At 40.8% G+C, this 12516-nt stretch overlaps 1 protein-coding gene across 1 annotated transcript; it reads left to right on the top strand.

Moving 5' to 3' along the window:
• The first annotated feature begins 1716 nt into the window (after positions 1 to 1716).
• Positions 1717 to 6527, top strand: LOC149846730 (phospho-2-dehydro-3-deoxyheptonate aldolase 2, chloroplastic-like). The gene is made up of 5 exons (XM_089996529.1): positions 1717 to 2273; positions 2961 to 3238; positions 5314 to 5590; positions 5700 to 5945; positions 6031 to 6527. The coding sequence occupies exons 1-5, from the start codon at positions 1755 to 1757 to the stop codon at positions 6310 to 6312; spliced, it is 1602 nt and encodes a 533-aa protein (XP_089852655.1). The 5' UTR covers positions 1717 to 1754; the 3' UTR covers positions 6313 to 6527.
• The last annotated feature ends 5989 nt before the right edge of the window (positions 6528 to 12516 follow it).

The following is a 12516-nucleotide window of genomic DNA, read 5'->3' as shown; positions in this document are numbered from 1 at the left end:
TGTGAATTCACCAAGTCGACGGGATGTCGCAAGTTCGAAACCAAAGAGGGCACTTGCAGCAAGCTGGTTGTACCAACGGGGGCTCTGTGTGGTTGGTAGGAACTGTCAGTGCACATCTCCTTGTGGCGGGACGTCGGTGGGGGTCTGAGCTCGACTTTAAAAAGAAAAAAAATGCTGAAGCTGGTTGTAGTCATCGCTGGGTAGAAAGGATTTCAAGTTTTTTCCAACTGGAGTTCTGTAAATGTGCGGTTGGTGGTAAGGGTTTATACTTGGCGTAGCCCAAAAAATACAAAAAAACAATACATTTGTGCACTAAAACCCTAATAAGAATAAGATCTTCAATGCCAGTAATATCATATATCTTCTATAAAACCTATTTGACTTCTAAAGGATTAACCTAAATTTGATTCATGTTGCTAAACATGACGTGAAACCGTATAGATTGACTCATGAATAATAGCAAGAACATGGTATTTAGATGTATATGTGATCTCAATGTCCTACTTATGTGATTCTAGAGCCTTGATTCGTTGCCTCATTGGTTTCTAACTAGGGCTGGACTAAAATGGCATTTTTTTATTCTCTTTTTTTTTTATAGCCTAGCTGGGGTTAGCACCACCGAGGTGGTATCCCATGTAGTAAGTGGGGTCCTGTGACAAGCCCCAGGTTCGAATCCCTCTGTCACTTAGGGCTTAAGAGATATCTGGTAGGGGTCTGCCTAACCCCAGCTTGCCTTTAAAAAAAAGCTGGGGTTAGGCAGACTCCCACCAATAATTATACAACCATACAGTTAGGATTTGAACTTGCTACGTCCAACACAAGGTGATGTCCACTCACTGCCTCCTTTGGTGTTTTTTTTTTTTAATTTAAAATGGAGAAAACCACTGCTATATGGTTTGGATGTTTCCTTATGGACTGAAAGGAGCCAGTGTCTAGTGTGTAAAACTCCACAAGCCATTTTCTATGACCATTGGAGATAGTTTTCTATTTAGCTTTGACCTTGCGGCAAGGGATGTGCACCTTGAGTATTGGACACCTCCAACTTAGGGCATTATGCCAACCTACCTAAAAGCCTTTGTTGGACACCAAAATTGGGCCTGGAAATTTGTTTTAATTGATGGGGGGGCTTAGGTTGTCTGGTAGGAGCATCTAGTGCACGTCACCATATGTTAGGACGTTGCAGGTTCAAAACCCAATGGTACAGTTGTATAACTGGTAGGGTCTGCCTAACCCCAGCTTGCCTTTCAAAAAAAAACCTTGTCATTAGTTAAAACAGGGCAGGATTTCATGTGAATGGGTAGCACCACTGCATGTAGGAACAAACCTTAACAAATTCCCATGTATCTGACCAAACAAGTTTTGATGTCATCCATCTTCAGTCATCACCATCCATTCCTTGAATGGATGTTAAACCTCCTTCGGTCAAAATGGGCAGCATACCGTAAGAGACCTCTAGCTAAGGACAATATGGTATTTGAGAACGAAATAAGGGCACAAGATCTCCTCCTAAAATTGTCAAATATCAAGTGTAAGACTCTTCTAACCAAATGATAAAGTATACAAAACAAATACAGTAGAATATAAGTATGAAACGCACACCAATTAGTCTCTCTCTCTCTCAGCAACCACCAACCACCACTCATTGGGCCCATGACCACCAAACTCTCTCTCACTTCCCCTTCTTTATAAACCAACCCTCTCTCATTGTGCCTTCTAGGGAAGCCAGCCAAGAAACTACTCCCACCATTGCATCAATGGCATCTCTCTCAGCTTCTTCTCTCTCTACAACCCCCTTCCTCCAGAAACAAGCTGACCACCAAGCCTCTTCCACCCCACTCTTCACCACCAAAAACATCCCCACCACCATCACCAGAAGGAGCCTCAGAGTCTCTGCTGTGCATGCAGCAGAGCCCCTTAGGGCCCCAGCAGAGAAGAAGGCAACCCCTGCAGCCACACCACCTCCTGAGAAATGGACCCTTGATGGGTGGAAGATCAAGAAGGCCCTCCAACTCCCAGAGTACCCAAACCAGGTAGAGCTCCAGTCTGTCTTGAAAACTCTGGAGTCCTTCCCTCCCATTGTGTTTGCAGGGGAGGCCAGGCACCTGGAGGAGAAGCTGGCTGAGGCAGCCATGGGCAGGGCCTTTGTTCTTCAAGGTGGGGACTGTGCAGAAAGTTTCAAAGAGTTCAATGCAAACAATATAAGGGATACCTTTAGGATTCTTCTGCAGATGGGGGCTGTCCTCATGTTTGGAGGCCAGATGCCCGTGATTAAGGTAACGCTCTCTTACCATGTAACTCATATGATACTTTTCACGCATGTGTGTGTGGGGGGGAGGAGGTAGGTCACTGGAAAATCCCCATCACTGACAGCCCATTGGTGGACCTCTAATTGGTAAACTTCAAAATTACCGACGCTCCTGTGGGTTTCGAATTGTGATCGTCCCATGTTTGGTGACAAATCATGGCTGCCCTAATCAGTTCGGAGCAGATCTAGTGATCCACGCAAAAACACAGAAAATTACTGTGCCCTGCTACAAAAAAGCACCTATCATGGACCGCACATTGGCAGGATGACAGTGGACCGGGGCAGATGCTAGAGACAAGGTCTCCACACTGCTCCATCTTAAAATTCTGCCCTCCATCCCTGCACTGGTTTTGATTTTAACCTCCATCCTCGCCTTCATCCAGTTTCATGTCCTTCATCCCCGGTATTTTGAAAACCCACTGGTTTTTATTTTAACTTCCATCCCCTGTTCAAACAGCGCGAGGCGAGGTGAGACTCCATTTTCATCCCCCGTTGTGAGAAAAGCTTAAGTCCATCCCTGCCTCCATCACCACACAAGTTTTTATTTTAACCTCCATCTCAATTACATGTCTTTCATCCCCAGTCGCCCGTTTTCCCCTAGTCCATTGCCATCCCTAATTATCTCAAACCAATCTAAAATTTATAATTTGTTTAGGTGGGAAGAATGGCGGGTCAATTTGCAAAACCCAGATCCGAATCGTTTGAAGAGAAGAATGGAGTGAAGCTTCCTAGTTACAGAGGAGATAACATCAATGGGGATGCATTCAATGAGAAATCAAGGATCCCAGACCCTCACAGAATGATCAGAGCATACTCCCAGTCTGCAGCAACACTTAACCTTTTAAGGGCTTTTGCTAGTGGTGGTTATGCTGCAATGCAGAGGGTAACCCATTGGAACCTTGACTTCACAGCGCATAATGAACAAGGGGACAGGTAAGAGCTCGTTCTACTTTTTATTTTTATTTTCTGTGACGAGGAACCCTCACCGAGAATCGGGTCACTTAACGAGGTAAACCTCAGGTGAGGTCACCGACTCACCGACACCCAAGCCCTTACAGAGCTCCTCTGCAGGTGCAACACTTTAAATGTGTTGTTGTACCTGATCACCCACCATCTTTTGTTGGGCCCCACAGCTGATAGGCTTCATCTCAAAGATGTCTACAGCATCCCACTAAAAGGCAGAGCCCTGTAGAGAAGCTAATGAGACTTGGGTCTCAGGGCCCTTGGGCAAAAAAAAAAATTTTAGGGGCTCATTTTTAATAGGAATTCCATTTTCAATAAAAACTCCAAAAAAATTGGAGGCGCTGTTCTCGAACTCCTACTATTAATAAGGGGCTTATTTTTAGGGAGCCCATTTTTAATAAAGGCTCAAAAAATTTTGAAGCCCTGCCCCCGAACTCCTACTATTAATAAGGGGCCCATTTTTTCCCTCCGCCTCAGGCCCATAAAACACAGGTACGGCCCTGCTAAAAGGTTACAATCACATTGCACCCGATCCTCTCTCTTTAACCAGGGCACTTAAACTAGCCGAATGAACCAAACAAGGGCCGAATGAACCAAACAAGGGTTGTCCAATCTGACTCATCGATCTTGTGACGACTCCAACTTGAGCACATGACATGCTTTGAGAGTTAAAGGTGACTCATTTACAAGAAAAATGCATTTTATTTGTTTGGAATCGGTGATGGAGAGTTAATAAAAGCTACCTACCCCATTTACCCTCATTGATGTTTGGGGGGAGGGGGGGATGAGAAGGGTCATGGGAGTAGAGAAGAGAATGAAGATGGGCATTTTTTTAATTACATCCTGTCAACAACTCTACTCTTATCACTCATTTTTTTTCTTTACTCCCATCACCCCTCGATCATCTCTTCTCCAACAATGGCTTCCAAAAAAGCCAGTAGGATTTGAACTCGTAACAAATTAAGCTCTCTGCTTATAGAAAAATACATTGTTTCAAAGCTAAAAGTGATAGAATTTGAACTCTATACCTACTGCTTGTAAGCCAAATGCATTCGGCACTAGACAAACCACCAGTCCTACTCTTAACTCATCACCTACGTGGATCACAATCACATGGGAGCATATTTAGTGTTGCCATCAAATTTGTCACTGTGGGACCCACGAAATGCCACCATGACCACATAAGAGATGAGTAGAGAGCAATGTTGCCAGTATCGGTATCAGCCCTGAATAGTTGGGCCACCCATTCAGCTGTATCGTTCAATATGGATGGATACTAGGGATGGCAGTGGACCGGGGCTGGGGCGGGGGGACAAGGTCTCCACCCCAATCCTGTCTCAAAATCCTGCTCTCTATCCCTGCACTGGTTTTGATTTTAACCTCCATTCTCGGACCAAACTGAGCGAGGTGGATCTGGACGGGGACAGAATGGGGAAAAGGGTAAGTCCATCCCCGCCTCCATCCTCAGGTTTGGATTTTAACCTCCATCACAGTTTCATGTCCTCCATCCCCGGTCCAAACGGGGCGAGGCAAGGCAAGGCAAGGCAGCGTCCAGTTTTCCCAGTCCACTGCCATCCTTAACGGATACTCAACTGAATCGTTTTGTATTGGCCTAAAAATAAAAAAAATTTATAACTTGACCCCATATTAAAACCATTAAAATAAATTTAAAATAATATTAAAACAGTGTTGTTGGTTAAATTTTTTTACAATTATTAAAAAATAGCAGATTCAGGCCTGCAGCTTATCGAACCGCCGAGATACTGATAACATTGGTAGAGAGAGTGCAGATTAGGTCATATTAAATATAACCCATCAGGCGTTATATTCAATCCCCATGCATGACACATCTTTGAGAGTGAGGCCCATGCACATCTTCATCATGTGATATGTACGGTGGGGATTAAATATAAACTATGGATCCGTTAGTATTCAGTATACCCAGAATTTTTATGCAAGATGAGCCTACAGGAATGCCAAGTCTGCATGCCATTTGTACTATCGTGTGGTTAATGAAATGCTGATCTTTCGATTGAAATTTACAGGTACCTTGAGCTAGCCCACAGGGTCGATGAGGCTTTGGGTTTCATGACCGCTGCAGGTTTGACCATGGACCATCCTATAATGACAACGACCGACTTTTGGACATCCCATGAGTGTCTGCTGCTGCCCTACGAGCAATCCCTGACTAGGGAGGACTCAACCACCGGCCTCTACTATGACTGCTCGGCTCACATGCTCTGGGTTGGAGAGCGCACCCGCCAACTCGATGGAGCCCATGTCGAGTTCCTGCGTGGGGTGGCCAATCCTCTTGGAATCAAGGTAAACGCATGTCTAGATTATTTGCAAGCAACTACTTTCAGGATCATAACATTTATATCCTTTTGGTACACGGAAGATAATGATGGTGCTATCGTTATGTTTGTTTTAGGTGAGCGATAAAATGAACCCGAGTGATCTTGTTAAGCTAATCGAGATCCTGAATCCGCAAAACAAACCAGGGAGAATCACCATAATTTTGAGAATGGGTGCTGAAAACACGAGGGTGAAGCTTCCACATCTCATAAGGGCAGTTCGCAGAGCAGGTCAAATTGTTACTTGGGTGAGCGACCCCATGCATGGCAATACCATTAAAGCTCCATGTGGTCTCAAAACTAGGCCTTTTGATGCAATTAGGGTAAGAATCTGAGCTTAAAACAATAGTCTGTCCGCGTTTTCAATGGCAAATTTGTTTGATTTTCTAATTATCTTGAGTTTTACAGGCTGAGGTACGTGCATTCTTTGATGTACATGAGCAAGAAGGCAGTCATCCAGGAGGTGTTCATTTGGAGATGACCGGCCAGAACGTGACCGAGTGCATTGGTGGATCAAGTACTGTGACATTCGATGACTTGAGCTCGCGATATCACACCCACTGTGACCCTAGGCTCAACGCTTCCCAGTCCCTCGAGCTCGCCTTCATCATCGCTGAGCGACTCCGCAAGAGGAGAATTGGATCTCCGACACCAAACCTACTAGGCTCTCCTGTTACTTCACCCCTTTGAGTTCTCATGAGACTGCTGCTGTTTATGGTTGGTATTTCGGTTTGATACTGTTCTTAAGTGAATGAGGGGAGTTCTCTATTGTAATTTATACTGTCCATGGAAGGTGTTTGTAAGAGATAAATAATCTAGCTAGAGATGTTGGCTAGCGTCTATCATTTGTTATGCAATAATGCCATCCATGGAAGAAATTATGAATCTGCTCTGTTGCAGTTGTTTCTTTTTGCTCCTTGTAATGTATGACCATTTTAGTGTGTGCCACCCTTCATCATGTCACAAAGAGTGAAAAAAACTTATGGGGAATGCATTTTCTTGGCAGTTGAAAAGCAACTTAAAAGAGTATCGACTTCATGGTTCCCTTCTAAGCCCATGAACAACCCGCACATGCCTACAAATAACAGCTTGGAGACCATGGCTGTTGGCTTATATTGCTATTGTATTTTAGGTTTTTTTTTCCAAGCCTACAAACCACAGAGGGATATGGACCAAGGTTTTAAAACTCGCCGAGTCAACTCGGTGACTCGGCCCTCTAGCAAGTCAACCCGGCAAGGCAAACTCGTTTTGCGAAGACTCGGCTGCTGACTCGGGCGAGTTCTGGGCACTTTCGTCTTTAAGAAAATTTGAAAGACTTGTTCCTACTTGTGTAGTTTTTTTAATAAATGCCAGCCACCACCTTACTGTACATTGATAACATTTAACAACCTGCAAGTGTTCATTTTTCAAAGAACAAATAGCATAATAACAATAGGCTTACCAACTTAATATAAAATCACAAAATTAGTAACAGTGTATGGGCATTTTTTTCCAACTGCCATGCTGCTACACAATGATTAGAGTGCAATACCTTTGTCCTTATAAAGCATGTAAAAAAAAGGTCATGTTCGGTTACATTCACATCAAAGATAGAACACCTGATTGCAGTGAAAATGTGTTTTATATGTGATTCCACACCAAAAAACGATTTCTCAGAAAATGAGGTAGTCCTCAACAAATTGGCTTCTGATTGATCTTTCAGTAAGTTGCTGACAAATTCAGTCACAATGCAAGTGCGGAAGCATTCATTTTTTGTCACTATCTCTGATTTTCAAATCATCTCTAACAAATGCCAAAACTATCTAAGTTCCCTCACTCTGTGTTTCATGTCATAGTTTTCTTCTCTAAGTCGTCTATCTCACGATGGTACCACTTATAATACAAACAATCCACTTTGCAGATTTTATTGACAAGTTTTTTGCTAAGTAATGTGATTATGATTCTTAATTGTCGTAAATAAATATTCATTTTGGCTTTTCATTTATCTGAGAATAAGTCTTCAATTTGCAGATATTGCCACCAACCGCTAAAGATTATTTGTAAGAAAATTTGAAATACTTGTTCCTGCTTGTGTAGTTTCTTTAGTAAATGTGAGATTTGAATTAAGAGCAGTTTTACTTGATGTTATTTTACTTATTAATCAATTAAACTAGTAATTAAGTCATTCTACAAACTTTTATATGTTTAAATGACAATTTATATATTGTCTTTCTTTTAAAATCAAAAGTTAACAAAACCCGGTTCGAGTCACCGAGTTGACCCGCCGAGTCACGAGTCAATAAAGAACGAGTTCCCAAGTCACTGGGTTTTAAAACCTTGATATGGACATGTTTGTGGGGGAGGTTGGATTGATGCTGCTGCTGAAACCCGCCTAATTTTGTAGATAATTATTATTATTGTTTTATGGACTCTATTTTTTTGATAAGCTGTTTTTGAAAAAAATGAATTTTATTGGTATTTTGGGGTCTAATTTTATTGATAATCTTTTTTCTAAAAGAATTAATTTTCTTAGTAATTGTATCACCATGTGTCAGCTTAAGATGCGTCTTTGCAGTATGAGATCTGATGTGTAAATTGCATGTTTTCTCCTTAACGTTTTGCTTTTGGTTGAGTACCTATTATTATTATTATTATTATTATTATTATTATTATTATTATTATTATTATTATTATTATTATTATTATTATTATTATTATTCTGCATGTTAGGCAAAGGAGGAGGACAAATTAACCACCATGTTCAGGCTTAACTGGTTAATCACTAGGTTAGCTGTTTTTTATAGGTGAAAGCAGCAGATTTGTGCGGGTCCATGGCTAATAGAGGTCTGCATCCAACTCTTATATCCTAGTCAAGCTCTGCAAATCAATTCTAAAAGTAAGGACTGATTCAGAAAAGGTCTATGCATGGTACTACCAAAACCAAAACTTGGATCTGAAATGAGTAGAATCCAAACAAGGTTGCCAAGCTAAGGAAAATAAAAATGGGTCGGAGTTTGATGTTAATCCAACAGGCTTAAGCACAATGACCTGGATGTGAGTCTGAACCAAAATATGCAAACAGACTTCTGTTTCATTGATATCTGATTTGTCAAAGGTCCGAACGGCTCAGGGACGCGATTTACATCCTTAGGAAATGCATCCATGCACTCACAATGGTAAACTCTTTGGATCGAATGTGAGGAGTAAGCCCTTGGAGTTTTACGCTGCCAGGACAGTGACAGTAAGTACAGCAGGCAGAGCCAACTCGACTAGGTCTATGATCCTGGGGTGGTTTCTCCGAGTTAAAAAAAAAATAAGAAGAATTCATCAACCCCCTTCATCAACAAATTGACGAAATAGTAGAATCCAAATTAGTTTTATTATTCTGTATACTGAATACTAAAGCTTCTTTCAAAAAAGAGTACCAAAGCTCCAAGCACTCTTATTGGAGACGAATACCCTGGCTGCATTATTTGATAGACGGTAAAAATATCATTTTATTAAAGTTAAAAACATAATGAGTAAGAAGAGAATAGGTTTGCTATGTCATTTTAGTAAACGCAGAGGATAAGAACTTAAAAAAAAAAACAAATCCTTTTTAACAAGTTTTCCAAAATCATCCTCACCTAACTATTTTTTACAAAATCATCCCTCTGCCCGTAGCCAAAAGTTTTCTGTAAACTCCTCTTACGGGAGTTAACCTGGAGGGCGTTTTTGGAATGATCAAGCAAAAGGCAGGGATGATTTCGGGATTAGCCTATAAGGCAAGGATGATTTTGAAAAAAAAACACCTTTGTTTTATGATGAGGAACCCACCAGGATCAAGCCCTAATTAGCTTCACTCTATAGTAATTAGGTATGTAAAAGGTTCTAGTTTGGATTGGATGTGGCCAATACCATATTCAACTAATCGGATGTTGGCTAAATAGATTCAAATTTGGATTAAGATTTGGATGATGAAAATCTTATACCAGATCCGCTTTCTACATGTAAACGGATTCAGATATCCATCAAATTCAGATATTTGTTGGATTCAGTGACCAAAAATCAAAACCATTTCCACTCCAATTCTAATCGGGTATGGCTTTGGCTTACCAAATGCAACCAAATCCAAACGAATTTGGTTGGATATCAGACAAAATCCAATACATTGGCATCCCTAATAGTAATAAACCTCAGGAGTGCTGCTCCGTACCTGTCGCGAATTTGATTTTAAGGGTGGTTGGTCATTTTTTATAATGAAAAACTATATCAATTTTTTTTTGAAAGGCAAGTTAGGGTTGGTCTGACCTCTACCAGTTATACAACTATGCCATTGGGTTTGGAACCTGCAACGTCCCAACACAATGTGACGTGCACTAGTTGCTCCTACCAGACAAGCTGAGCCCCCTTTGGTATGGAAAACTAGAGTAATGGGTCTGTGCTAAACCACGTGCTAAATAGGTTTTTCAGCTTCTCCGGTGCTTTTTATGTGATTCGGGCCCTGTAAATGTGTTGGGCATGGTTGATTTACTGAGAATCGACACCTGGATTATGTGTTTTCGATGAAAAAAATGAGGTTTGGAGCCTCACAAATTTTACAAAGATTTTGGACCGTTGATTTTTCGAACTTTATAAAAGCCCACCCATGTGTTGGAATCAAACTCTTCAAGAACTGATCCCTATAAAATAAAGTACATAGATCACATCTGTACGGTCATAAATTAAAAATAAAATAAAATAAACCAGAAAAACCTATTTAGCATACCGACCCATTACCCTGGAAAACTATATCATGGCTATTAGATTTCCACGCAAAATATAGGTGGTTTTCTGTTAAAAGAGAAAAAGTCATGTTTGCTTGAATCAAACTCCATCGCCATTTAAGAGCTGGAGATGGACAAATATTCCCAGCGTTGGCTTACACTCTCAAGCATGTTTGGGCAATGATAGGTCCAAATAAACTTTATTTTCTGGCCCTCAGCAGCACAGCATCCACTGATGATGGTGATCAATGTGATGGATTACGAGTTTAATGTTGAGAATGTGTGGACATTGCCTATCCTAGCGAGGACGAAAAGAGTACACCAGATCAGAAGCTTAGCCAGGTTAGCCCCAAGTTTCTACGAAGAGAGGATATAGACCAGTAACCATAGTGACAAAAGTTAGAAACGGCAAAATCTCGTCAGGCAAAGATTTTGAAAATTTTCATAAATCTCGCCTTTTTTTTGCAAAATATGGGGAATAAAAAATAAATTAAAATTATTTTTTATAAGAAAATATAAATAGAACACGTTTAAAAATAAAAAAACTCAGGGCTTTTCATGCGATATTTGTCATGGTTTGAAAATCTTGCGAGAAATTACCATTTTAAACTTTCAGGAAATTTCTCGCGATATGTCGACAAAATTTTAAAAATCTTGCGATATTTGTCATGGAGCCAGTAACGTCCTCATTGGTCTTGTAGGTGTGAAGCACAATCTCAGAGCACAGTCAACATTAACTGGTGTTTAACACCAACAAATGAACACCAAATTGATCGGCGTTAAACTTTGTGATAAATGGCAATGCAAATCAGTTGTTCTCAGCTGGTCCCAATCACGGTCTGACCAAAAATGCCAGATATGGGTAGGGTGTCAACAGGTCAGGTTTACCCCGACCCGACCTGTACCAAACCTTATAGGGTCTGGGTATGGTAATAAATAAGAAGATCCGGGTCCGACTCAAAGGTCTGATTAATACATGGAGCCGAGCCGGGTATACTTTGTGAAATTTTATACCAGACCTGGGCCCGACACGAGTTTCGATTAAGACCCACAAATTTTCAATGTAAAACTGATAAAAATAGTATTTTACCGGGTATAACCCAGGTCTGGTTCATTTAGTTATTATTGGGTCTGAGTATGATTTCTCTTAGACCTAGGTCCAAACCCGATACCATACCCAAAAATCGGAGCACGGTCTGGTTCCACTTGGGTCTGAACCAAACCCGACCTGTTGACACCCCTAGATATGGGTAGTGTGTGAATCTGTTGGTACTTGCTTGTGACATCTGAGCCAAGTCTAGATCCACGACTGAACCAAGTTGGAGATTTGCCTAGTGTAGGCTCTGTTTGAGAGTGTTGCATTGAGATGAAAACACTACTTCCATGTGTTGCAAAAATATGGTTTTGACAAATCTGGTGTTGAGGATGGAGTTACCAAAAACATCCTCTCGTGAATGGAGTACCCATGTGACATAACGAGACACATCTACTAAAGGTTATGGCACAATGTAGCACATTCAGTCCTGGAATAACATATCCAGAATATTGATGATAAAATATCTCTTGTTTGTTACAGTGTAACCATAGGTAGAATTAGTCCAAATAAAAAGACCAACAGGTAGAATTGGTCAAAATAAAGGCCACAATATACACCCAAATATAAATCAATGCATTTAGTGAACAGGGGATAAGAATTTTACAAAAAAAAATCATAATTTAGCATGTGGGTGACCAGTGTAAAGCTTATTATTCAAGTCCAAAAATGCAATCATGTAATCATTTTCCATGACGCAAACCCATTCGGCCCAGCACCAGAAAGAAACAGGAACTTCTGAAATTTTCACAATGATAAAAAGGCCTTACACATGAAGGTGACTGATTTTTACATAATCAACTTTCAACAGATCTAAGGTCGAAATACAACTGAACATTTAGAGGTTGAAAATCCATGAATTATTCCTAACATTGAACAAGAATTAGGTAATGATAATTTCCACAACTCATTCCTACACAAGATGAACTTGATGGGTAAGACTCTTCATGTAACGACCCCAATTCATCCCCTTTCAAAATGCGGATTTTTTTTTTCTAAGAGTTGCGGAAACCTTCCCAGAGATCTGGGGTCCTCACAGTTCCACTTTCCATTGGATAGTCCATCCACCACAAACGA

Source organism: Nuphar pumila, chromosome 2 (genome assembly GCF_984573655.1).
Source record: "Nuphar pumila chromosome 2, dmNupPumi1.hap1.1, whole genome shotgun sequence".
NCBI classification, from domain to species: domain Eukaryota; kingdom Viridiplantae; phylum Streptophyta; class Magnoliopsida; order Nymphaeales; family Nymphaeaceae; genus Nuphar; species Nuphar pumila.
Note: the sequence above shows the minus strand (reverse complement) of the source record. Positions and strands in the feature narration are given on the sequence as shown.

What these genes read in the sequence shown, in the direction of transcription:
- LOC149846730 (XM_089996529.1), top strand. Translation starts at nt 1,755, where the DNA reads ATGGCATCTCTCTCAGCTTCTTCTCTCTCTACAACCCCCTTCCTCCAG. An exon ending in CATAATGAACAAGGGGACAG is followed by an intron (nt 3,239 to 5,313) that starts GTAAGAGCTCGT and finishes TGAAATTTACAG; the next exon opens with GTACCTTGAGCTAGCCCACA. An exon ending in CCAATCCTCTTGGAATCAAG is followed by an intron (nt 5,591 to 5,699) that starts GTAAACGCATGT and finishes TGTTTGTTTTAG; the next exon opens with GTGAGCGATAAAATGAACCC.